At 36.4% G+C, this 26,220-nt stretch overlaps 1 protein-coding gene across 1 annotated transcript in view; it reads left to right on the top strand.

The window, feature by feature from the left end:
- Positions 1 to 2,673: 2,673 nt before the first annotated feature.
- HECTD1 (HECT domain containing E3 ubiquitin protein ligase 1) overlaps positions 2,674 to 26,220 on the top strand; it is a gene marked incomplete at its 5' end in the record, with an annotated part of 39,129 nt that continues 15,582 nt past the window's right edge. Inside the window, 23 exons of the mRNA XM_010179157.1 lie at positions 2,674 to 2,955; positions 3,203 to 3,491; positions 3,826 to 3,902; positions 3,991 to 4,089; positions 4,404 to 4,518; positions 5,139 to 5,313; positions 6,731 to 6,869; positions 7,073 to 7,243; positions 8,236 to 8,458; positions 8,547 to 8,591; positions 11,519 to 11,794; positions 11,891 to 11,967; positions 13,383 to 13,517; positions 13,746 to 13,892; positions 14,252 to 14,346; positions 14,764 to 14,869; positions 15,883 to 16,017; positions 16,099 to 16,238; positions 16,764 to 17,087; positions 17,504 to 17,670; positions 17,847 to 18,023; positions 20,763 to 21,599; positions 24,509 to 24,730. Coding sequence (XP_010177459.1) covers positions 2,674 to 2,955; positions 3,203 to 3,491; positions 3,826 to 3,902; positions 3,991 to 4,089; positions 4,404 to 4,518; positions 5,139 to 5,313; positions 6,731 to 6,869; positions 7,073 to 7,243; positions 8,236 to 8,458; positions 8,547 to 8,591; positions 11,519 to 11,794; positions 11,891 to 11,967; positions 13,383 to 13,517; positions 13,746 to 13,892; positions 14,252 to 14,346; positions 14,764 to 14,869; positions 15,883 to 16,017; positions 16,099 to 16,238; positions 16,764 to 17,087; positions 17,504 to 17,670; positions 17,847 to 18,023; positions 20,763 to 21,599; positions 24,509 to 24,730 — 4,453 coding nt within the window. The remainder of the gene's footprint in view (positions 2,956 to 3,202; positions 3,492 to 3,825; positions 3,903 to 3,990; positions 4,090 to 4,403; positions 4,519 to 5,138; positions 5,314 to 6,730; positions 6,870 to 7,072; positions 7,244 to 8,235; positions 8,459 to 8,546; positions 8,592 to 11,518; positions 11,795 to 11,890; positions 11,968 to 13,382; positions 13,518 to 13,745; positions 13,893 to 14,251; positions 14,347 to 14,763; positions 14,870 to 15,882; positions 16,018 to 16,098; positions 16,239 to 16,763; positions 17,088 to 17,503; positions 17,671 to 17,846; positions 18,024 to 20,762; positions 21,600 to 24,508; positions 24,731 to 26,220) is intronic.

Genomic DNA, 26,220 nt, shown 5'->3' on the forward strand with positions numbered 1-26,220 from the left:
GGGAGACAGTGTCAGAGGCCTTACTAAAGTCTAGGTCGACAACGTCCACAGCCTTTCCCTCATCCACCAGGCAGGTCACCTCATCATAAAAGGAGATCAGATTAGTCAAGCAGGACCTGCCCTTCCTGAACCCATGCTGACTAGGCCTGATCGCTATTTGGGAGACTAAATCTTGTTGCCTGTGAGCTGTGTTTTTATTACATTTTAAGATTTTTTTTTTAAAGACCCAGTTGCCAGGGGGCTGTCACGCTAGCCATTTCAGAACAGATTACCATGTTTTTTAGAAATTATTTAACTTTATTAATGCACTGATCATCTCGGGCAAGCTAATCCTGAAATTTAGACCATAAGTCTGTAGTGTTTTAACTGTTTCCCAATTTAAAATGTGTTTGAAAGAAAGCAATTGCTGGGGCTGTTGGAGATCTGAACGAGAGTTCAAATTAACTTGAATCCTTTAGCAGGTAAGCTTTAAGCTAGTGTGCTCAAGATTTGGGCAACACATATGATACTAGGTAAATCTGTACAGGTATCCTCGAGGAACATGTTTTGTGTGACACAACCCTCAGGATTTGGAATGGACGTTGATGTGTGTTATGGATTTCCCCAGTAACTTCCTTTGTCAAGTTTTGTAACTTGTGTGTCCCCTGTCCTTTTACACTTTGGTCACTTTTTATGGGCTGCCATTTAGTAACACCACTTGAGGGAAGAGTTCAGACCAGATGAATGTGGCCCCAAGAACAGCTTATCTGTAAGTTTGGGGCTTTAACCTTTATACCAAACTTGCGGTTTGTGAGCAAAAAATTTAAATGCCTTCCACAGTACTCTCTTGCTTTGTAAATTGATCCAGCTACTGTGGTGTGTTAAGTAAGGTGAACAGACAAAGCTGTTCTGGTAAAAATCCATAAAATATGTACAGTTTGCATGAAGATTGCATTGTTTATCCATCGTGCTCTCAAAGAACTGGAGCAAAACGAGAGAGGATGTGAGTAGTGCCCATTACAAGTTAAAGAAAAAAATCCCTTGGAAAGGAATACTGATAAATCAGAATGCTTGGCATGCAGGGACCATGCCAGAAGTTTAACATGCTTCACATTTATTCAGGAGAAACTTTTGTTTTTCAAGTCTCCGCAAACTTAATGGAGATTTAAGGTTTTAACTTTATGAAGTCTGGCTAATCTTGTTCTGTATGTTCATGAGTTACTGTCTTTAAGCCCTTGGTATGAGATTGCTGACAGTCATTTTGAAAATGGGTTGTGCCAGAAGTTGATGACATTTTAGGGAGTAAAACCTGTAGCAATTCAGAGTCTGGTAAAGAATAACTGTTGTTGGTTTTTTGGTTTGTGAAGGTTTTTTTTTCTACTATTTCTTGATACCAGTCTGGTTTGCTACTGCACATCTACACAGGCAAATATGCCAGAAGTAGCTCGTCTTGATGTACTTGTGCAAACCTCCTGATCTGAAAGACACTTTCAGTGTATAGATGAGAGAGATGTTGAAGGCAAAACTCCCTTTCTTTTCAACATTGACATGAAAAGAAGTTGGACCCTTTCCTGGGCAGTTGGCCAGTAGTGGTTCTTTTGCTGGGTTGTTAAGAGGATCATCAGTAAGCCTTGTTTCCACAGCGTCACTGGTTAGGGTTTGGTTTGGTTTTTTCTTTTTTCTTCAGTGACAATCCTAAATTTGGGAGGCTGCATTTTTATCACCACAAAAATGCTTGCATATCTCTGAGTAAGAGGTTCAGTGGACAGTCTGGGTTATCTAAGTGTAATATCTGCTTTTTCCCATTTGTCCTATCTTTAGGCTTGGTCCAATTTAAAAATTTCTCATGAGAAATATGTAGGCCCTTAAATACAACTTTAACTGCCGGGCTTCACTGTCAGTTACATACTTAGGAAGTATTGAGTTGTGTCTCAGCTACTGGCTTGTTTTATAGCACTTCTTTTAATAGAAAGAACCAAATTAATATAACATATTGTAACATTAGCATAATATTAATTATAAATATCCAATTATAACATGATAGAGTATATTTTGTTCTATAAATATAGAAGATAAAACTGCAAAGACATTTTTAAATTAAAATCCTTGTTCTTTGAGGAACAAATTTTAAATTCAGTAAATGTGTGAAAGTTAGGAAGTAAAACCTCATAATGGATTTTCTTGGTGTGTTGTGGGTTTTTTTTGTTTGATTGGGTTTTTTAAGTTTTATTATTAGAAAGCTGCTTTAACAGTTTCTAACATCAGAACAACCAGAAGGTTAAGCACTCCATAACCAAAAATGTTTTAAAATGTGCTTCCACCACCTATTAATTTGACAATTTGGTTATTAAAAGTTATTTTCTAGATTGGTTTGGGGGTTTTCATCTCATTAGGGAGATGCTCACAATGCTGAACTTAAGATAAAAAATAATTCCCTTGATTTCTGTATATCATCAGCAGAGAGGGGAGGGGGAAGCACAAGAGCAGCAGAGTCCTTGAGTGAGCAGTTCAGAGCACTCATGGGTTCTGTCTGAGTTTCTGGCTTAAAAAGCCTCTCTCCTCTGTTCCTTGACTTTGAAGGGAACGTGGGGAAATCAGCTGCTTGTGTGTCCTGTATTCTTGTGAATGTTCCCTTAGCATCTTTTCATCTTAAGTAACAGATTTTTCATCTTTTCCCTTACACTTCTTCCTTAGGTTTCAGATGGAGCTCTGAGATGCTTTGCTTCGTTAGCTGACAGATTCACACGGCGTGGAGTTGACCCAGCCCCGTTAGCTAAACATGGATTAACTGAGGAATTGTTATCTCGCATGGCAGCTGCTGGTGGGACAGCATCAGGACCCTCTTCAGCTTGCAAACCTGGACGGAGTAGCGCTGGAGCGCCAGCTACAGCTGCAGATTCTAAATTAAGTAATCAGGTGTCAACAATTGTAAGCCTGTTGTCCACCTTGTGCAGAGGCTCTCCAGTAGTAACACATGTAAGAAATCCTTTTACGCTCCAGCCTTTTGTTCTCATGGGGGTTTTGTCTTCACGTACTTGAATATATGCAAGACTTGTGTTGCTACTTTATGTATAGATATACAGTTTTATAGATTTTATGTATATGTATACACATGTACACATAGGATATTTATAAAGAGGGGGAACAAGGAAACGTTTCATATGGAAATAAGACCCAATTCTGATAGTATTTTCTAAAGCCCTGTATATTTTTTATTGTTCAGACTTTTAATTATTTCCAGGATCTCCTAAGATCTGAACTTCCAGATTCTATAGAAAGTGCGTTGCAGGGTGATGAGAGATGTGTACTGGATACCATGCGGTTAGTAGATCTTCTTTTGGTGCTACTGTTCGAAGGGAGAAAAGCCCTGCCAAAATCCAGTGCTGGATCTACAGGCAGAATCCCAGGATTGCGAAGACTGGATAGTTCTGGGGAACGTTCTCATCGGCAGCTGATAGATTGCATCCGCAGTAAGGATACTGATGCACTAATAGATGCTATTGACACAGGAGGTGAGCAAAAAATACTCTGAGAAAGAGAATGAGTTCTGTAAAGTATCTTTCCACTGTTATAATCTGTGGTGTCATAACAAATACTTAAGTAGTACTTTGAAATTCTTTATATACAAATTCACTTATTTTGTTAAATATGCAACAGGACTTGTTAGTAATAATTCCTGTTCTACTTTTTTATTGCAGTTAAGGGCATAAATGCTTCCCTAGAATTATTTAGGATGCTTTTTTTATTTCTAATTTTTTAAGACCTACCGTTTATCTTAGGAACACTGATGAAGTTTAATTTATAATTCTGGTAGCTGTAATTATTTTATTTAATTATATCTTTCAGCTTTTGAAGTAAATTTTATGGATGATGTAGGACAAACTCTTTTAAACTGGGCCTCAGCTTTTGGAACTCAGGAAATGGTAAATTAGTTTTACAGTCTTAAAACCTTAAGTTATTTGTGTGAAGAAAGAGATGGAAAAAACTAGTTTCTTTTTTCTTGTTTAACAGGTAGAATTTCTCTGTGAAAGGGGTGCTGATGTTAACAGAGGTCAGAGGTCATCCTCATTACATTATGCAGCATGTTTTGGAAGACCTCAGGTAGCAAAGGTATGATTTAAAATTGACACTGTTAGCCTTACATTCTGACTTTTTTCTTGTTCTGGATAAAATGTCTTTGCAGTATTAACACGTACACTGTCAAATATTTCCATGTTCTTTACAGTTTTGGTTTTTTTAAAGGTAAGTCAGTAGTGTGACTAAAAGTTTTGTATTAATTCGACAGATAGAAAAAGCACACAATGTTCTACTTTGATTACAAGCATGAGAATAGCGTAGGAAAGATGTATGAAAAACGTGTTTACTACTTAGGAAGAAGGAATCTTAATTATTTTTTTTTCCTATTTAAAAATATTTGTTCTCAGACTCTCTTACGGCATGGTGCAAACCCCGATTTGAGAGATGAAGACGGGAAAACTCCTTTAGACAAAGCTCGTGAAAGGGGACACAGTGAAGTAGTAGCTATCCTTCAGTCTCCTGGTAAGCGCAGTTTTTAATTCCATACCCTGGCTAGTAGAAATGCTTATGTATGTTAATTAATTAAATTTTAGAATTTTATTCTGTTAAGGTTAATTTTAAAAAATAGTATTTTGTGACCAACCTTCCTTAACCTGTCAAGTTCATATAAACCCCATAATATTTCACATGTTCTTAAGGGATGGGGATTACCAAAGAAACTGCTGACTGAGCACGAGCAGGTCCAGTGGTCCTGCTCCTTCAGCTGTGAAATGGACTGGAATTTTACTGTGGGTTCAGAGGGTGTCAGCCTTGGTAGCTTCTCTGGCATCTTTTCTTTCTACATGGGCACTGCACTTTACATGTTCATGCAGCGTTTGTAGCGCTGGAGCCACTGGTGGTTGTGTTCATATTTACTTCGCTTTAAGGACTTTGAGCTTTTCCTGTGAGTGATCTTTGGTACTTGTTATTGAACGGTTTTCTTCAAGAAGCCTTGCACATGTGAAGTTTATATTTTTAGGGATGCACATTCCTGTTCAGGTACTCAGATGTTAGTAAAGAAAGCTCTTACATTTATTTGAATATTTTTTTGTTTTGTTGGTTGCTTTTTGCCATTGAACATTTTGGGGAAAATTATTTTCTAGGAGACTGGATGTGTCCTGTTAACAAAGGGGATGAGAAGAAAAAGAAAGATGCAAACAAAGATGAGGAAGAATGTAATGAACCCAAAGGAGATCCAGAAATGGCACCCATATACTTGAAAAGATTACTGCCTGTGTTTGCACAAACATTTCAACAAACTATGTTGCCTTCAATAAGGTAATCGTCATGACAAATAACTCCCCTGCATATCTTGTATTTCTTAAAACACTCTGTTAAAAAAGCCAAGATGTTTTGGGGTTTTTTTCAGTGAAAAATTACACAGTTTAAAAGTTTAAGTAATGCAAGTGACAGTTAAACATATTTCTGTTTGAATAGAACTGGTGGTTTGAAAAGTGTTGCAAGTCTGACTTCTACTTAGTATTTTAAGTAGCAATTTTTCCTTTCTGGGGAAGTGATGTCTTGGATAAAATATGGTTAATTAGTCAGAAGTGGGAGAGAGAAGCATACTGTTGACTGGAGTAGCATGATGAAAAAATACTATGTTCATACAGTACCTTGTATAGACTGTGTACTATGTATATGGCTACAGCTGTTTTTACCCACTGTAATGTAAGTACTGATGTAGGAAAGGAAAACTAATGAAGTGGTATCAAGAGACATCTATTGGGAAATCTGAGACTGGAAAAAGCTGTTTTAGAAGGCTTCTTAAAAGCTTAAATGTTAATCAACTGGAGAAGATGCCCCTTACTGAGAGAATTAAAAGAATGTAATCTAATTTAATGCTTAAAAAGGAATACTGTGAGTGGCGTAATTGTTGTGATAAATAGTGTCTGACCATAACCTCTCAGACTTTTACACTCCAAATACAACATTTGCTTAATCTCTTATTTGTGTTCCCAGTGTTTATAGTTACTTTGAGGGATGAAAATGCAAGATCAAAAGGGACTCTAGTACAGAGAGGCTCTACACGAGCTGATGATAGGAAGCCTAAACTAGGTCCTTTTAAATGAAGGAAATAAGAAACTGTGTTAACAATCTGCCTATGACTGTTGTTGAAAATTGTGGAAGGCTGTAGTTGGCTCTCTGTTTTTTAAAGTTTTCTTTATGAATCGGCTAAATCACGTCAGTCGAATAAAAATTCAGTTTTAACCATACAGAAGTTAATGGCTTCCAGATTAATTGTAGTTCTTAATAATATGGAAAACTGCATGATAGAATAGTAATTTTAGACTTTAAAACTTTAGGTATCTCACCAAAACACGGGTGGTATGTGACAGAAATGGAAGGCTGGGTACCTGGGAGGAAGATGAAGTGTGCAGAAGTGAATTGCCATCACTAAGAGTGGCCAAAGACAATGTAGAATAGGTTCACCTAGAGAAGGAAGGGTTGAGGAGAGGAAAAAGTATGTTAGACTCAGTGCTGTAGAAATAAAAAATGATCGGTAGATGAATCTTAGAGATCATCTAGGACTTACAATAACCAATTTCGGTTCCAGTGACCAGAACTGGAACTCATTGTTTTGTTTTGAAACCATTCATAAATGTATGCAGTTTTATCTTGAACCTTTTTGTTGCATTGATTACTGCTTGCTTTATCTTTAAGAATTTTTTTTCCCCTGTGATCTCTCTTAAAGGAAAGCAAGTCTTGCTCTCATTAGAAAAATGATACACTTTTGTTCTGAAGCTCTGCTGAAAGAGGTTTGTGACTCTGATGCTGGCCACAATCTGCCCACGATACTGGTTGAGATAACAGCTACAGTTCTTGATCAAGAGGTAGGAAGAAAGAAAATACTGTCTTTTTATGAAACCAGTGCAAACAAGTGATTTATGCTTATTCATTCCACCTACTGATTAATAAGTAACCCTAAAGCATTTGCAGCATCCATGTGTGACCACATGTGATGTTCAGCATGTAAAGGTATTTTTAAGTAAGGAGATCTCCTAAATTATTTCCTTTCCTTCCCACTGTGTTACAGGATGATGATGATGGCCATTTGCTAGCATTGCAAATCATAAGAGATTTGGTGGATAAAGGTGGTGATCTTTTCCTAGACCAACTGGCTAGACTTGGTGTAATTAGTAAAGTGTCAACTCTGGCGGGGCCGTCATCTGATGATGAAAATGAAGAGGAGTCTAAACCTGAGAAAGTAAGTATAGAATTGATGAGCTTTATTTGTTCCTGTAAAACCAACGCTTGTACTACAATTTTGACTGTAATGAAAATACCCAGGGGAAGGTAGTTAGGTTATTAAATTAATGTTTATTGTACACCACTTGTTTTAATGGTTTTTGTTGTTGTTTTCTGTAACTTCACTTTCTGTTAGCACATCATTATCTGCTGAGTTTCCCTATTCATACTTACTTGTGGTCAAGTTGATTGACACTTGTTTTTATCTAGTGTGCATCTCTTCATGTACGTGTGTCAAATAATCGCAGGTGTTTCAAACGTCGTTACGGAATATATTAAAAATACAAAAAGAAAGTAACTTCCCACATAATGAAAACTTTAAGAGCATGTTGAAGTTATTTACCAGTTTCCAACAGTCACATTACTGACCGTTCAGATGAACTAACTGGATAACAGACCACTTGTGTTACCCATTCAGTTAAGATTTATAGTTAAGCCGTAAGTGTATAGTAAGGTTTTTTGGTATGAGTTTTGGGTTGTCTGGGTTTTTGGGGGATTTTTTTTTTTCTTTTTAAGTGTTAAGCTTTTTTAGTGTCTGGACATGGTCCTGGGCAACTGGCTCTAGGTAGCCTTGCCTGAGCAGGAGTTGGACTAGATGGGCTCTAGAGGACCCTTCCAACCTCAACAATTTTTTGATTATTTTCTCACAATACAAGTTTTGAACAGGGGTGGATGCCCCAGTCAGTATGTTGTTGTTGTTGTTGTTGTTGTTGTTGTTGAGTAGATAAATCTGTATCTGAAAGGAAACTTCTTAAAATTATCTTTCTCTATTAAAGAATACTTTCAAAGATACATTTTAGAGACTGAAGAATTACAGCTCCTGTACTTTTGGAGTGAGTAATTATTTTTCTCCTCAGGCCTTGTAAAATGTCTGTTTTCTCTGTTGCGTTTTTGTACGTTTGGGTTTTTTTAATGGCTTGGGTTTTTTATTTTAATACAATTTTATTACAGGAGGATGAACCACAGGAGGATGCTAAAGAACTGCAACAGGGTAAACCATATCACTGGCGAGACTGGTCAATCATTAGGGGAAGGGACTGCCTGTATATCTGGAGTGATGCTGCGGCCCTGGAGCTATCTAATGGTAGTAATGGATGGTTCAGATTTATCTTGGATGGAAAACTGGCCACAATGTATTCCAGTGGCAGCCCTGAAGGAGGATCCGATAGCTCAGGTAGTTTCTTTACAATTCAAGTCCAAGTTAAGTTTTGAGACTGTTATATTTGTTTATATAATTTGATTGGAGCTGTTTTGTTTTGCAGGAATTGGCTTACTAAATAGTAAAGGATGTAAACAGGTGGAAGGTGGTCAGTTAACTGTGATGCTTTTTGTCAGATAGCATGTGACCATAACTTTACTTCCCTGGTGAATTGTGTTAAGTAAACATCTTGCCAGTAAAAGTGTATTAACTTCGGTTTGTTTTGATTCTTCTCCATGCATACTTAATTTTTTCACCCCAGTCATTAAAAGCACTTTGTAGTGGCCGTCCCAGGACAAGCAGGTTGAAATGGCGATTTGTTGTTTGCTTCTAGCTAGCAGAATGAAATTGCATGTGTTTGAAGACAAAGTAATGGGAAGTTTCTCACTGAGATTGGGAAACAAATTACAGTGTCTTAATTGTTTGTTGGAGAGAGGATAAGGGAACAGACCTTATGCCCTGGCAATGCACAGGTGGTTTTAATTTTCTGTACAGAATAACTTGTTCTGGATGCAGAAACAACCCTCCTTTATTGTTTCAGCCTTCTTCTAACAGTTCATGCATTTATGAGCCAGCAGATGTAAAATGCTTTGCAATATTATGTTTTCAACAAGCCATTGAGTGAAATAACAGAACATATTATGATTCAGGATAGAAATAAAGTACTTAATGACTTTATCCACCAATTTTGGAGCATGAAGAAAATATGTAATATTGTGTGTTTCTGGATTATAGCACAGCTAGAAACCACTTCTAGGTTTTACCTTTTTTAGTCAGAAAATGTATCCTTGCATTCTTTTTAACAAGGTTAATACCTTAAAAGGTGAACAATTTCCGTGTTGAGATACTTGTTTATTATACGATACAATTTTAAGAAGATCCATGAGGTTAACTTCTGAAATCCTCACAGCCCCTGGATGCCAATTCTTTCTTCCTTCCGAATGATGTGGGTGTAGGGATGAGACTTAACTTTTTCTGTACAAGATGAGTGGAATGGGGATGGCTCAGATTAATTTGGAATGAAGAGAATTTAAAAGTCATCAGTTGAGACTTTAAGATGATGTCTCTTCGTATCAGTATTTCAAAAAAGATTGAATAAATCCCAAGTTTTTTAAGAAGATAACCTAGTGTGGATATTATGGAAGAGAAGGAGCTAAACTAGGCTTCTTGCATCTTCTTGTCAAATAGACGTCTGTTAAGAGTGCTGACATTGCAGTGCCATTTTCCTGAACTTTAACCGTTAGCCCTGCACGTGTGCAGCAGCCCCTTTTACTTAAGAAACTACTATTTAACTAAAATTGCTACAGGACAGTATAGATTTAGAATAGTATCTTTAAGTCCTGAACTATACTATATGTTCTGCTGTCCCAAATCCTTCCCGATTAATCTCCTGGTTTTAGTAACTTCACTACTGGCAAGAAGATAGAGGGTTGAGGAGTGGAATTTGTTAGTGTGTATCGCATGGTGGGGCGGGGGAGGGAAATACACATACTATGAACATTTTTGGAAGGTCTGTACTCGCCCCTCTCCACGTTAGCTTAATACTTGTTTTGTTTGAGTTTTTAGCAAAAATAAAAGTTCAATGCAAAAATTGAAATTTAATGGTAATTCTGACGCTTTAAGTGAGTCTTAAAATTCTAAGGGAACCTGAAATTATTCCCAACCATGTATAATCTTTGCACTCTCAGTGCAACATGCTGTATAATAAATGTTAAAATGTAATTGTGGAAATTGGCAAAGGATTAATTAACATAATTTTAATTTTCATATGAAATTTCAAAATAATTTTTGTAAACCTTCTCTCTGGATGATATGAATTTTAAGCAGTAAAGAATCTTACGCCTCAAGAGTGCATATTTATTTTTACATAGAAATCATTTATTTTTGTATTATGTAACAATAAAAATGGTGAATTTAAAAAACCTGTCATATAAGTCATTGAAGCAAAAGGAAAACAGCAATTTTACCAGTGCATGGACTACAGAAGATGCGTTTATCTAATCAGCATGCTGGAAGATGAGAGTACTTGATAACTTTGACATGTAATCTACGTTAATGAGGTTATTAGATTTTTTGTAAGGAATTTTTCTTTTTAAAAGTATGAACTCAACAATTTTTCTGGAATTATGCTAATATTTCAAATGGAGCGTGCCACCTTTTAATTTCTACAGTATCAAAATGTAATTTAATTAAAAGAGAGATAGTTATTTGAAATAATTTCAGGCTGAATTACCTATATATCCTGAAAGTAGGCTATGATCCTGTTCATCTGTTAAATAGCTCCATATAAATAGTAGCTTTTAACCAAGTCTTATGTGGTGGCATTAGATTATTTTTTTTAATTTCATATTTTTCTCAGAGATACAGAGGTCCTTAAAATTTTTGTAACTACTGAAAAAAATAGGAATAGGAACATCTGCATTACAGTGTAGATTAGCCTAATGTCACTGTATTAAGTGTGGCTTTCTTTCTTTCTCTGAGGTGAATGCAGAGGTTCTGCAAAGGAGATGAACAGAAGTTTTAGTGTAGCTAATAAAAAAGTCTGTGGGTGTCTTTGTGACAATCTGAGCAAGCAGCTGTTACCTCAAGTTTGCTTTTAGCACATGCTGATTGTCAGACTCTGCAAAGCTTTGTGAATTTTTTTCAGATTTTTGTATGGCTTTAACATCCTTTTTCCACTTCTTTTAAGCTGCAAAGTTGATTGCTGTTTTCCTATTGGAGAATTAATTTAATTTCCTATTTCCAGAAACTCACTTTTGAGAAAAGTCCATGCTGGCCACAATGAGATTATTATTTTTACAAGACTAAAAGTTTATAATTGATTTCTTTGGTCTTCGTATTTTAATTGAATAAATTTCTGCTGAATTACAGAAATAGGCTGCAAAGAAATTGGAACACTTTAAGACCCTTAATTTCAAACTTAATTTTGCATTGAATGTACTCAGTTGTTTTGCTCTTGCAAAAAAAAAATAATGAGATGTATGATGGTGGAATCAATTGTTGGAAGAAAAAAAATGTTTGTTTCTTTTTAAATAGAAAGTAGGAGTGAGTTCCTTGAGAAGTTGCAAAGAGCTCGAAGCCAAGTAAAACCATCTACCACAAGCCAGCCAATTTTATCAGCACCAGGGCCAACCAAACTTACTGTGGGAAACTGGTCACTCACCTGTTTGAAAGAAGGGGAAATTGCTATTCACAATTCTGATGGCCAGCAAGCTACAATACTCAAAGAAGATCTGCCAGGCTTCGTGTTTGAATCTAACAGGGGAACAAAGCATTCCTTTACAGCTGAGACCTCCTTGGGTAAGTCTGTAGGTTTGTCTTATGTGCAAATAGGAGCAAGTGTCATTTTTTTGTGCTTTGCTTTTTGTACCTGGGAGAAATTGTGACTTTTCTAAAAATATGTTGCAGGGTCGGAATTTGTGACTGGCTGGACAGGCAAAAGAGGAAGAAAGCTGAAATCTAAACTGGAGAAGACAAAGCAAAAGGTTGGTGAGCATTTGTGAATTTTATACTCAGAATTTAATTGAGTTTGTTTTATTTTATAACGCGCTTATGAGTTGTAGTTTCCTCTTTGAGAATTAAAATATTCTCTGATTTCAACCAGACACAACTTTATGCTAAGCTTGAAGGGGAAAACACTCGGAACAAAACAGTTCTGCAGGTGCTTTTATCCAACAGTCTTAGGAAACGCTAAGGCTGCTCTTCTAGAGGAAAACAACTTTTCTTTTAAAAATGTAAGGAAATCCAGTCGTCCTGACCTATATTTGTATAATTCTGTAGGTGTTTCCTCTTCTTTTTTTATTGCGCAGAAAGAAGAGATGTTATGATCGATACCACAGTTGTATCAGAGGCACGTGTTACTTGTGTTCACTACATTCAGATACTAATTTTAGACTGGAAGTCATGACAGATAAGGGGGATAGAAGTGAACAGTTCGTATTGTAAGAGTTGTGGTAGTGAAGCAAAATGAGTAAATGCCTTCATTTTAGACTTCTCTAAAATTCTTCTTTCTGTTCTAAAATGAGGAAAAAAAAGCAGAACTAAGAAATCAAGTGTTAAGCTTTTTACAAAAAGCCAAAAAAAGAGTACGTTCTGTGGTCAGCTGATGCCGAGGGCTCAAGCTGAACTTGAGTCTTGACCTCTCTTGCAGTTTCTAAGAGTGCAGCTGATAATGTTCTGGACCAGCAATCTGCAGCATGTAAGGACACTTATATCTGAGGAAACGTGACTCCAAATTGAAAATTAAGTACTGTGTGAATGAGGATAGGTGGAATGATAAAAGAAAGGCAGTGCTCTTTCGTACCTGAGCTTGCACTGTGTAACTCCAAAGCTTGTGAAATGTATTATTGTAGTACACGGGATGATAATTAAAAGAACATATTTTGGGGGAAATATCTTATAACCAATATGTTATTTAGTAAGAACTTATTTTATCAAATCCGTGTCTTGTGTGATCTGTACCCTGTAGGAGAAGTAACTCCTAGTGTAAGGTCACATAAGGACTTTTTGTGTGAATTGTTTTAAGGTATATATAAAACCGCCTTAATCCTACGTCTAAGAAGATTACCAGATGCATGATACAGTTCTAAAGAAACAGATTTCTAGATTGAGAGACTGTCTCTTCTCCTGCCTTTAGTGCTGTAACTTAGTGTTTGAGGGTAAGCGTAGTTTCTGTAAGTTTCAGTAAGATTTGCTGTATTTCCATTTATTTCTGCTGCACTTTCATCCTTTCACAACCTTTGCATTTCATGATGTGTGATAGGTTTTGGTTCTTCCCTGTCTGTTTCTGTTTGTCATGGACTTCTTTCAAAAAAGATGACCAAGTTTCTAGTATATTGAATAATAACTACAGTCTCACTACAGCAAGGTATGACTTCAGATTATCAAAATCCATTTGTAGGTACGCACTATGGCAAGAGATTTATATGATGATCATTTTAAAGCTGTCGAAAGCATGCCTCGAGGAGTAGTTGTAACACTGAGGAACATAGCAACACAGTTAGAGTCTGCATGGGAGCTTCACACAAACAGACAGGTAAGTGCACCTCCTTTAATTTATCATGTGCGATGTCGGGAAATCACACAGTAATGTTCAGACCTGTCGTGATGTAGAGGAAAGTCACAAAATGTTTGTCTGAAATGTGGGGGGGGTATTAATGCATGTAATTCTTAGTTAAGTACTTCACTGGGATATTACTTTTCAAATTAAACAAGTGAAAAAACTGTTGCCTTGTTTCATCATAATTGTCTTTTTGTCTTCCAGTGTATTGAGGGAGAAAATACTTGGAGGGATTTAATGAAGACTGCTCTGGAAAACTTAATTGTGCTATTGAAGGATGAGAATACTATTTCTCCATATGAAATGTGCAGTAGTGGCTTAGTTCAGTCGTTGCTTACAGTTTTAAATAATGTGAGTTTATCTAACAAGTCTCTAAGGAAAAACTTTCTAAAACAAAAGCTAGGCATGTACCTTAATTTAAAAAAACTATTATAAATGTGGCTTTTTCCTTTCTTGATGAAAATTGGGCAGGTATGCTCCAGTTTAGTAGTCTACCCATTGAATATATGCTATCACAGGAGATTAGTTTGAATAAGCCATTAAAAATCTTGACATCAACAATGGTTAGTTCTAATTGGCTGATCAAATTTAGCTTTTCACAGACAGATTTTAAGTAGGGAATTCAGTGAGACTAAGCAGATATTTTTGCCAGTATAAAGAATGAATATATTGCTTCGTATTAGCAGTAATGTGTGCTTTTTTTCTCTTAGAATGTTGATTTAGATGTGAAACAAGACTGTAGTCAACTGGTAGAAAGGATAAACGTTTTCAAAACAGCATTCAGTGAAAATGAAGATGACGAAAGGTAAAAACAAAACCAAACCAAACAAACCTTTGCATCCGTGAAGCAGTATGGTATGTTTGAAATAATGTAAAGAAAAAGGAACTGTTCTTAATATTTCAACTTTCTCTGCAATGGAAAATTAGTCTTAAAAGGCAGCATCTGCTATTGAATGAGCAATTGCAAATTTTACTGAATTTGATCTGTAAGAGTCAAGTATACTGAATGTGCATCTGTTGACAAATATGAAGGTGACTTTTGTTCAGCCCTGTGCAGATCAATATTTTTCTTGCTATGCTGTAACCATGGGACTAGACCAGATGATATTAGTACAAATAGCGTGCTGTGATACTTGCTGCAGCTGGGTACTGTTCCCTGAGATACTGTAGAATTTTCTGCCTCTTTATTGTGTGCTAACGTAGTAATTGTTCACTCTCACAGTCGTCCAGCGGTTGCATTAATTCGGAAATTGATAGCAGTGTTAGAGTCTATTGAACGTCTACCTCTCCACTTGTATGATACACCAGGATCTACGTATAATCTTCAGGTAAACGTGCAGTGATAACAATATACCATACTGAGTGATGCACAACTGAATGTTAGATGTGAACTGCAGGAAAAGTTACACCCGTTAAATCTGTATGAAGCATATTCTTGTAAAACCGGGTAGAATTAGGTGCAGAACAACAGACTTTTTGGCACTTATTTCCTCTAACACTTAACCTAAATGTTTGTGTGTACCTCTACTGCTTTGTTGTTTGTTTGTTTTTTCACACTGTGAACTAAATTTTGGTTGAAGGAATACTGCATGTGTTCTTTCTTTTATCCTCAAGTCTTGTTCTCTTTATATGGGAATATCCCCCCTAGTAAGTGTCCTTACTACTTGAATGAGCATTTTCTTGATGGCATCATAAGATGTGTTTGTGTGTCATGACTAGGGATGGACTATAACGGTTAAAAGGGTCCCTTCTAGGGCTGTGTGTTCATTTGGTAATACAAGATCTGTACAGAATCATCAGCTTCTTATAAAGGAAAGCTGCAACTTAGCTGAAAATATTACTTGGTTTTGTCCAGTTTCTGTGGAGTCTTAGTTTTTTCTATTTGAAAATGCACTTCAGGATTTTGCAAGGTGGCAGTAAAGTGTGAATATTTGTGTTTTGATGCTGAATTATTAGGAACTAGTTGCAGAAAGCTGCAAAAACACTGCTGCTATTGAATATTTTGAAAAAGCTTTTTCAGTTTTTATATTATTGTAGTTGCTGGTCTACAAGATTTGGAAGTAAAAGCTATGAAAACACATGGAAAGTGAGAAATGATTAGCTTGAATGTATAATGGACTTATACGCTGTGTATTTGAGAATTGTTTGGTTAATTGAAAAAATTGAGTACTAGGGAATTACTTTTTAAAACATTAAGTTAGAATATAGTTTGCTTAAGTGGCACAACAAAAATACTCGATACGCCACTAAAACTGTTGAAGTGAGTTATATTACTTCTCTTAAAATTCCAAAACTAAACAGGAAAGCCTAATGTTTTAGTATTGTTTAACTCCTCTTTCAGATATTAACGAGGCGCTTGAGGTTTCGTTTAGAACGGGCCTCTGGGGAGACATCTTTAATAGATCGAACTGGTAGAATGCTAAAGATGGAGCCATTGGCAACTGTTGAATCCCTGGAGCAGTATCTCCTGAAAATGGTGAGCAACTTGCCACACGCAGAGTTCACAAGGAATGGCAGCATCCTGCGTCTCTAATACTTGATCTCTTTTCATATGTAGGTAGCAAAGCAATGGTACGACTTTGATAGGGCTTCATTTGTTTTTGTACGAAAACTACGTGAGGGCCAAACGTTTGTGTTCAGGCATCAACATGATTTTGATGAAAACGGAATTATTTACTGGATTGGGACAAATGCAAAGTGAGTTTCTTCAAAGCTAAGTATTTTGAAGTCAGACACAAACTCTGATCTGTGGGGTGGAAAGATAGAATAGATTTTATTTCATTATGAATTAGAGTTTTTTTAGCAGTGGGAGGTATCTTTGCTTCTACTGTTGATCAGTAGAATTACATTTCTTTTTGCTCTGCTTAAATAATAGAAAAATATGAGTCTCTGAAGTTGTGTTGAGAATTGTTTGTATGCTTACCTAAGAAATTAAGGGATTGGGGAAGTTTGTGTCTGTTTTTGTTTGCTGTGGTTTTATTTGGGGTTTGGTTTTGGTTTGGTTTGGTTTGGTTTTTTTTAACCACTGTAGTAAAGTGATGTTTGGAACATCTCTAAAGTTCATCTAAAATTATATTAATAATTTTTGTTTGTAATAAACTCACCTGTAGTATACAATTTACAGTAAATGTCAAATGTTACCGATACTTGTTTGGTTTTTGTTTGATATTTTTTTTTTAATGTAAGAAATAATTGAACAGTACATTTCTCTTTTTGATATAGAACTGCATATGAGTGGGTAAATCCAGCAGCCTATGGGTTAGTAGTGGTTACGTCCTCAGAAGGAAGAAATCTGCCTTATGGCCGTTTAGAAGACATCCTAAGCCGTGACAGTTCAGCTCTCAATTGTCACACTAACGATGATAAGAATGCTTGGTTTGCCATAGATCTTGGCCTTTGGGTTATACCATCAGCTTACACGTTACGCCATGCTCGAGGATATGGACGATCCGCTCTCAGAAATTGGGTTTTCCAGGTATCTAAGGATGGACAGAACTGGTCTACTTTGTATACTCATGTTGATGACTGTAGTCTCAACGAACCCGGGTACGTCAGTGTATTTTATCACTTTTTATAAAACTAAGCTCAGTTAAAAACCTACTTGGCTATAGGCTAATTTAATGTGTATTGTAGGTGCAATAACGTAACTATATAAAGAAATGGTAGGTGACCGAAATTACCAAGGATGGGCTAGAAAATAAGTGATTCATAAATTCTCTGGATGGTTCATTTGTGCTTTTCCATCACTGTGAATTTTGCATTTGATATATTTTTTTTGAGAAAATAGTAGCACCAGCACTCATCCAGAGTATGTCCCAAGTGTTAATAGTTTTTATGTACCTTGTATTCTTAGCAGTTTTCTGATTTTATCCATACATGATCTGGTTTTCTTTGCTTTGGTACTAATGTTTTTGTTTGGGTTTTTTTTTTGGTCCCACACCCCCTTTCTAATAAATGTAAAGGTCTACAGCAACATGGCCTTTAGATCCTCCAAAAGATGAGAAACAAGGTTGGAGACATGTTAGAATAAAACAGATGGGAAAAAATGCCAGTGGGCAAACACACTACCTCTCCCTGTCTGGATTTGAACTTTATGGCACTGTGAATGGAGTGTGTGAAGATCAGCTGGGTAAGAGAAAGAATATACTTCCTACTTGTCATCTTAAAATGCTAATGAACGTAGAATATAAATACCAGTGTGAAAAGCAGCTTAACTTTTGCAACGGAACTTGCTTAGAAACAAGGTCAAAATTATTCCCTATTCAATTCTTCTAAGTCTTTTCACTGTCATTACATTTCTTGTAGGAAAAGCTGCTAAAGAAGCTGAAGCAAATCTGCGAAGGCAGCGACGTCTGGTCCGTTCTCAGGTGTTGAAGTACATGGTTCCAGGAGCTCGCGTCATCAGAGGAATTGACTGGAAATGGAGAGATCAGGATGGAAGCCCGCAGGGTGAAGGCACAGTTACAGGAGAGTTGCATAACGGTGAGCGGGAATTGCCTGAATTTGTAAATATCTGTAGTGTGATGAGTTCATGTGGAATGGGTGGCATTAAAATAATTCCTTCATAGTGTCTTGAAGAAGATAAAATTTTAGATATTGTGGAGAGAAGTCAAATACTGCAACTGTTGTGGTCCATTTGTGAAATTCCCTTTTAATGCATGAAAAAAATTCTTGCTGTAAATGAAACTTCTGTAGAGCTTTGCTGAATTAAAATAACAAATTATTACTTAGACTTCTCTTAAAAATAAGAAAAAAATATATGAAGGTGGGTGATGCAAACTGATTGATTAAGCTTTGAGCCTGCAAAATCTATAATTACCTTCTTCATTTCTTCTAGCTTAGCAATATTTTTCTTGACTTCTGTTGTATCCTGTACCTTTCCTACCTTGCCAGCTTTCTTGGGATCAAGTTGTTATTTCTGTAACTAAAAGCATGAGAAATAATTAACTTATGGAGCAAAATAAAAACCTGCAACAGCCAGGGTCAGGAAGCTAAGATATTGAAGAGGCTCCAGAAGAGGCGATGATCTTGTCACCTGAACATGCTTTCTACCTTTTTCCCCTTCTCCCCCTCTTTTGGGGTATATAAGACTTGCCTTGTTTCTGAAGCATCTTCAGCCACTTTTAGGCTCATTCTTAGCCAGATTTTAAAATTTCTTTTAGTTTCTGAGTCGTCAGCTCTCAAACATACAGAAATGACCAAAATACAATGCCTTAAAATGTTTTGAAGCTTTGAATCTTATTTAAGCCGTTCAGTATAGCTTGTAGGGAATTCTCCCGTCATCTGTATATTGTTCTTATCAGATGCAACAGTATCCATAGCTACATTCGCACTTCGAAGACTTTAGGTATTATTGGTGAGTAGTATTCTACTAAATCAGTGTTTCCCTTCCTACGTTCCAGTAAAACTTTCCCATTTAAGTGTAGGTGAAATTGAGGTTCATTTATCCACTGGCAATCCGAGCAATGTGAAACATGGATCAGCAGACTCAGTCCTGCCACAGATGTCTCTCAAAGAGAGTTTTGAAAATAGTAACTCATTGAGGTTTTTGTCATTATTTACAAATTTAGACAAATCTTGAGTTGGGTTAGGGCTGTAATGAAGAAGCAGTAAGACTCCCAAGTATATAATATGTATTAAAAAACTGTACAGGTTTAGAACTGTTTGTAATTAATATTGTAGGAAAAGGCACTACACAAATCAAGAACAGTTAATTAGTTATGCTTTTACGAAGTACTCTGTTCAAATATTCATAAAGGGGGAAAATGATAGTGCTCAACTAGAGTACGAAACTTGTTTTTTTATTATTATTATTTGATAAGAAAGGCAGGTAAACTGTAGAAAGAAAAAAAAATCAGACTTGCCTCACAACTTTACCCTTCAAAGGTTTAGTGACTTGAAGCCACTTGGATATAGCTCATGAAGGTGGAATAAAATCATGCAACTATAACGTGATCTAAACCTCATGTGAGGGTGAGATGTCTACTAATCGTATCTGAAAACTTTATCCATTTTTAAATACTCTTCTTCCAGAGTGATATTTCTAAGTAGAAAATTACGTGTGGTCTTCTGTTTTGGTCTAGAAGTGAGGACTTTTGGATAGTTGTAAGATGAAAGTATACCTGAAAGTACTAAAAAGAAAATTTTACTTCAAATCAGCTGTTCTGTTTTACTAAAAGAAAATATGGCTGTACATTTGGACCTTACATTTGTTTTGGTTTTCTATCTGAGCTTACAGAAGATGACTGAGCTTTTATTTGGAAAGAAAATGTGTATCAATTAAAATAGTGACACCTAGTTTTGTTACAGTTAATATATCGTAAGAAGTACTGGAAGGAATATTTGTACATGACTGAGATTGTGGTACATACTCAGACAAGCAAAAACAAGTTGGTTTGGCCCTATTTCTGTCCTAGTTAGCTACATTTTTCATTATACCCCTCATTATTGCAGGTTTATTACATTTAACAGTTAAAAAAATACTGATACACTAAATAATTCGATAAAGGAATTGAAGAGTAGCATCTCTTTTCAGTGTTGTTTCGGTCCCTGTATAAAGCTTTCTTCTATGAAATGTATTCTTTTTGCAACCCTGAAATCTTACTTGAAGCAGTCCTTACCTGACTGCCGTAAGATTTTTTTTGTATAAATAAGAAACATTTGAGTCTGTGTAAGTTATTGGGCTACAAAACTGAGTATCCGTAAATTAATTCTTTCACTTAGGACAAGAATAAGAAATCCCAAACTAAGCAGTTTCATAAAATATCTTCTGTCAGGTAAATATGCTTATCCACAGGCATCCAACGAAGAAAAACATTATAGAATGTCCTTGCAAGAATTATAAATTCTTGACAGATACTAATAAGGCTATGATGCATTTTAATAGACATTTCTGTTATTAGAGAATCTTGTAATAAGATTTTGAGAGATCCTGGTAGGTCAGGTTTCTTCCTTCCTTCCTGAAGGAAGCTTTACTTTTGGCTGGATTCTGGGACCCTGAAGAGAGAGGTTCATCATGCTTGCTGCCTCAATGTTAACAACACCTTAAAATACCAGATCGTTTAAACACTTCCTTTTTAACTGACATTAAGAGTTATTTAGTGGTTTTATTAATTCAGACATGCAGCCTTTATGAGAAGCTGATCCCACATTGTGGAGCTACTGTCTGACACGCTCCTGTCTGCTTTCTGCTGGGTCTCACAAACTCCTGTCCCTTTCCAGGCTGGATTGATGTCACCTGGGATGCTGGTGGCTCTAACTCTTACCGTATGGGCGCAGAAGGAAAGTTTGACCTCAAGCTTGCACCAGGGTACGACCCTGATTCAGCGGCATCACCCAAACCTGTTTCATCCACTGTTTCAGGCACAACGCAGTCATGGAGCAGCTTGGTGAAAAACAACTGTCCAGACAAGACGACTGCTGCTGCAGGCTCCTCAAGTAGAAAAGGAAGCAGCAGTTCTGTGTGTAGCGTGGCCAGTAGCAGCGACATCAGCTTGGGTTCGACCAAAATGGAGCGGAGATCAGAAAGTGTAATGGAGCAAAATATAGTTTCAGGCACTGACGTCCATGAACCAATTGTTGTACTGTCTTCCGCTGATAGCGGGCCTCAGGCTGAAGTAGGGTCATCTTCCAGTGCGAGCACCAGCACCTTAACAGCGGACATGGGAAACGAAAATGCAGAGAGGAAGTTAGGTGCTGATAACTCAATACGCACTCCTGGCGAGTCCAGTGCCATATCCATGGGAATTGTTAGCGTAAGCTCTCCTGACGTGAGTTCGGTCTCTGAATTGACTAATAAAGAAGCAGCTTCCCAACGGCCTCTAAGCTCTTCAGCAAGTAACAGACTCTCAGTCAGTTCTTTGTTGGCTGCTGGGGCACCAATGAGCTCCAGTGCAAGCGTTCCTAACTTATCATCTCGAGAAACTTCCAGCCTGGAGTCCTTTGTACGGAGAGTGGCGAACATAGCGCGTACCAATGCCACAAACAACATGAATTTAAGCCGAAGTAGCAGTGATAACAATACTAATACTTTGGGAAGAAATGTGATGAGTACTGCAAGTAAGTAAGCTATGTTTATTTTTAGTTGAAGCTTTTGTTGTTTAAAGTTGGCTTTTGTTAGACTTAAAGCAGTTTGGATTCTGTTGGCCACATAGAGAAATGAATTATGAGCAGCCTTGACCTCGTGTGTGGCTGTAGAACTCATGAAGAGCTCACAGAGCTTGTGTCGCGTTGCCCTGTGATGGCAGATTACACTGTGGTACTCATTAAAGAGTAAACAGTTTGTCTGTTACGTGTTTAGGAAGAGTGAGTGAGTGTGGTTTAGATCAAGAGGCTAGAAGACTGGCAACAGTAACTGATGTGGGATACTCTCGCTTTCTGATCTGTGTAGATTTTGCATGCTCATTTTGTGTCTGCCTATTTGTTAATTTTCCATTTTCCTCAGGAAAAGGCAGTTTGTGCAAATTGTGAAGTCACTGAGGTTAGGAGCGAAGAGCACAGTAGAAAGAAGAAAGTAAACTGCAGTATGATGAAATTGTAGTAGATTTCTGCATTCTCTCAGGCTGAATAACTGAGTGCACTCTAACACTGTGTTTTCTAAAGGCTGGGATTCTGCAAACTGTTCAGGCATATTAAGTGTAAGGAAGTTTGCAGTTAACAATTAAATGACATTATGTACATGCTTCAACACTTGCATGTTCTCAGATTCTGTGTAGGATCAAGGTATTAGCAGGTAAGCTGTAAACCTGCTTGTTTTGAGTTCACTTTTCTGAATTTGTGTCATGCTCCCATCAGAGCTGTTACTGAAGCAGCCTTGTTAGGTATCTTAGTCAGTGATGGTGATCGTATTTTAGCAAGAGCTGCATTTCATGAGGTGTAGGCAAGTTAGAAAAGGTGAAATTACCCAAGCTAGAAAGGAGGCACTCAGTTTCATGCTTTTCTGTGACTTCTCTGCTTCCTCATTTAAACATGTGGTGTTTGCTTCTAGCATTTCCAAATTTTTAATAGCGAGTGTTTTCTTTTTTGTTGGGGAGGTTTTTTAAATGTACTTTTACATTCATATTGTGGTACTGGGGAGGGGGAAACGTTTGCAGCCTGCATAAAAAATGTAAGATACTTAAGGGAAGATTGCCTGTAATTGATCCACTTTTAGTAGAGTCAGTGCCTCTGGTTCTGGAGTAGCTTTGTGCTGGGAGGAGAAGGAGAGGGAGAAAGGGAGAGAGGAGGGAACCTTTGAAAAAACACAATAAGGTATTTCAACAGCATGTTAAAAAGGTTTGTGAATGTTTGATATCATATGGTGCTGAAGTTGGGAATGAGAATAGCAAATTTAAAATTTGGATTTAATATTAAAATACATTCACACTTCACAATTATTCCTCGTGTAGGAATCACTTTGTTTTATACATTTTACGCAAATAGAAACTGTAAATGGGAATGTGCGTCTCTAAAACAGATCAGAAACTAAATCTGAGCAATCTCACCAAAGTTCTGTTAGAGCACGGTAAAAAGCTTGTTTGGCTCTTCAGTTTTTCTTGGGCCTGTCCAGGTTTAAAAACAAACAAAAAACAACTGAAAAAAATACCCTAAAAGTCAAGTCTGAAATACCAACTAGTGATGTAAGTCTGCATTTAAAAACCAGTATTTGCCAGGAGTTAAGTGGTGTCTAGTACAGCGAGTTGAAGTTTGTTCTTGAATACAGAGCAAAGAAAACGCTGACACTTACTGGGTTTTTCTGCTTATTATAACAGCAGAGAGTTTACTGTTATTAATTAGAGGTGGGCAGAGATATAAATACTGAACAACCTATTTTCAAGTTCTTAAACAATAAAAGAAAAACCCTTTGGTTTGGAAAACTTCTGTGCTTTCATAGGGGTGGGCATAGGTTTATCAACAACCCTAAATTCAAATTTCATTCTCTGGGAATGTTCTGAAATTCAGAATTTAGATATCTGGGTTTTTTTAAGAAAGATGTGCCGTAGTTTACATAAGCTGCAATAATGAAAAAGGTTAAAACTGCAAAACTTGGATTTGATAAACTTTAGAAAAGGTGAATTGAAAAACCTAAGGTTTAAATTTAAGTGTGGGTGACCTCTCAAATTTTTATGTGCAAACATGTGATTAATCTCCTGTGTTTGAAGATAAGCATACAAGAAAATATTTTGAAGTGTGTGATGTAAATGTGTAGTTGCAGATAGGTATAATTTCCACTCAGTTACGTAGACTACCTGAAATCTTTTCTAGAGTCTGCAGTGAATTCAGTCTTGTTTCAGTTGTTAACTAAAATGCATTTACTGTTTCATTTGAATGTGCAGTAAGGTAACTTCTTAGTTTGATGCTTGCTTATTCTGAAAATTATTTCTCTAAATCTTCCAGCACCAGTAAGGTATTCGGTCGTGTGTTTCACAGTACTGCCAGCTCAGGCTCGTTGCCCATCGTGAACATCTGTGCTCGTAGTTCTGTGAAAGATAACAAGTCAGAGCTGCTTTAAGAACTGTAGGAAAATGTGCAAAAATCACTGGTTTCACATTTGTCTTATTATGTTCTGTTCTCAATTAATTTATATATAGTTAAACTGTTTTCCCTGTATACTTTTAAATATATTGCCATTTAGAGAGTAAATTATACTTTAAGATAATGACAGACACGGTATTGGAGTAACTGACTTCAGAAATACTTTTCATATGTTGAAAATGAAGTATTTTAGATTTACAGTGGGATTTGGGGATTTATTTAATAAAATTATTTGATTTCAATGTATGCAAGGGGAATATGCTCAGAAGTGGGCATCTGCATTGTAGGGTGCGTTATTGCAATGGGAAACCCTTCCCCTTTAGTCTGTTGTTTTTTGTTGTAAAATAACACATCTGATAATTTTTCAACCCCATATATATTTTTCAACACAGGAGTCATGCATGTAAATTGTACTCTTCGAGTCATCAAGTCATTTATTTTATCTTTATCTATAGCTTCTCCTCTTATGGGTGCCCAAAGTTTTCCTAATCTGACTACAACTGGTACCACATCAACAGTGACCATGTCTACATCCAGTGTTACTAGCAGCAGCAATGTAGCTACAGCAACTACAGTTTTATCTGTTGGTCAGTCGCTTAGTAATACTCTAACTACTAGCCTAACATCAACATCTAGTGAGAGCGATACAGGTCAGGAGGCAGAATATTCTTTGTATGGTAAGTTTCATTTTTAAATGAACATAAGCAGACTTCCCATTAACAATTTTTGCTTTTCTCCCATTGTTATGATTTCCTCATGTAGTAGTTTATTTACTGAAAAGTATTTGATAGTTGAGCTGTTCATATGTTACTAATTGTATAAGGCAGTAAGTAAAATAATGTTAGCGTAGTAGTATTTCCTTATGTTTTCAGACCTTTATTTTCAGCAGTTTCTATCTCATGTTGTTATTATTTTATGGTATGGTTTATTTATGCACTTAATCTTTTCCTTAATCAAATAAGTTTAGTATCAGCTTGCATATGAACCTCTAATCATAGAACCAAAATGTTATTTCTTTTTACATTGTATAGGCATGCTACGTGCTCAGTCAGAATATCACTCACTGATAGAAAAGCATCTGCCATTAGGCGCAACACACACTTGAAATAGTATATGAGATCCCAGATATGTCAGTAATAGTAATTGCAAGAAACTGGAAATAACACAGAAATGAAAATGGACAGAGAATGGAATTATGATTTGAGGAACAAAATTAGTTACGTGGGCACTATACACAAGAAACAGACTTTAGGACAAAGTTAGTTGCAGGATATGAATACTGAGAGAGAAAATTTGGTTAACTCAGTTGATAATATCTTGGAATCAAGTTAATGAAATGAAGTCAAGAAAAACCTGGGCTAAATGTGGGGAAATACTTCCGAATGTAAAGTTGATTGGATTGTGAGATGTTCTTGAAAGAAAAGACACTTGATTTGTTTAAAACTTGATTGGGTTAAGATTGTGTTCTGGTCTTTTGCTTATTGAAATTGCTTGAAAAATACCTGGTAATTTCACTGGATATTGGAGTTGAACCACTTGGAGGCAGTCAGTTAACGTACCTGTGTATGCCATCTCCTGTTATTTTTTTAATTAAGTCTCATTTGATATTTGATATGGGTGACAAGACTTAAAATATATTCTGAACAACTGGACAAATAAAGTTACCTTAAAGTTTGTTGGAACGTTGGCAACAATTCACAGGGTGTGTGGGTGGCATGGATAGTTTTTGTCTGCATAGAAAAATGTACAAAGTCCAAAAATTCGTCCCAGTCCACCTTGGATTGCTGTAAACTTATTTTCTAGTTTTGAGGGGTTGGTTTTTAAGTCTTAGTACTACGTAGGTGAAATTGAACTTTATCTTCAGCTTCTTATTACAGAAGTTAATTAACAATTGAATCTTTAAAAGTAGAGTTCTTAAATTTTTATTTTAAATGTCCTTTACGTTGTAATTTGAGGTTTAAGCCACACATTGTTAGTGGAAATTGCATCACTAACTTGTTTTTAAAATTAATTAGACATAGAATCAGACAGTATACATCTGTGTACAATTTTTAATGATCTTTTGCAATTTAAAACAAGTGTAATTATAAAATGTTTGATATAAGCAGATGAGAAACTGGTCACTCTTGGTGATCACTCAATTATACAAATGTTAAGTGCTTCTTTT

The sequence above is a fragment of the Mesitornis unicolor genome, unplaced genomic scaffold (genome assembly GCF_000695765.1).
Source record: "Mesitornis unicolor isolate BGI_N332 unplaced genomic scaffold, ASM69576v1 scaffold22392, whole genome shotgun sequence".
Classification (NCBI taxonomy): Eukaryota; Metazoa; Chordata; class Aves; order Mesitornithiformes; family Mesitornithidae; genus Mesitornis; species Mesitornis unicolor.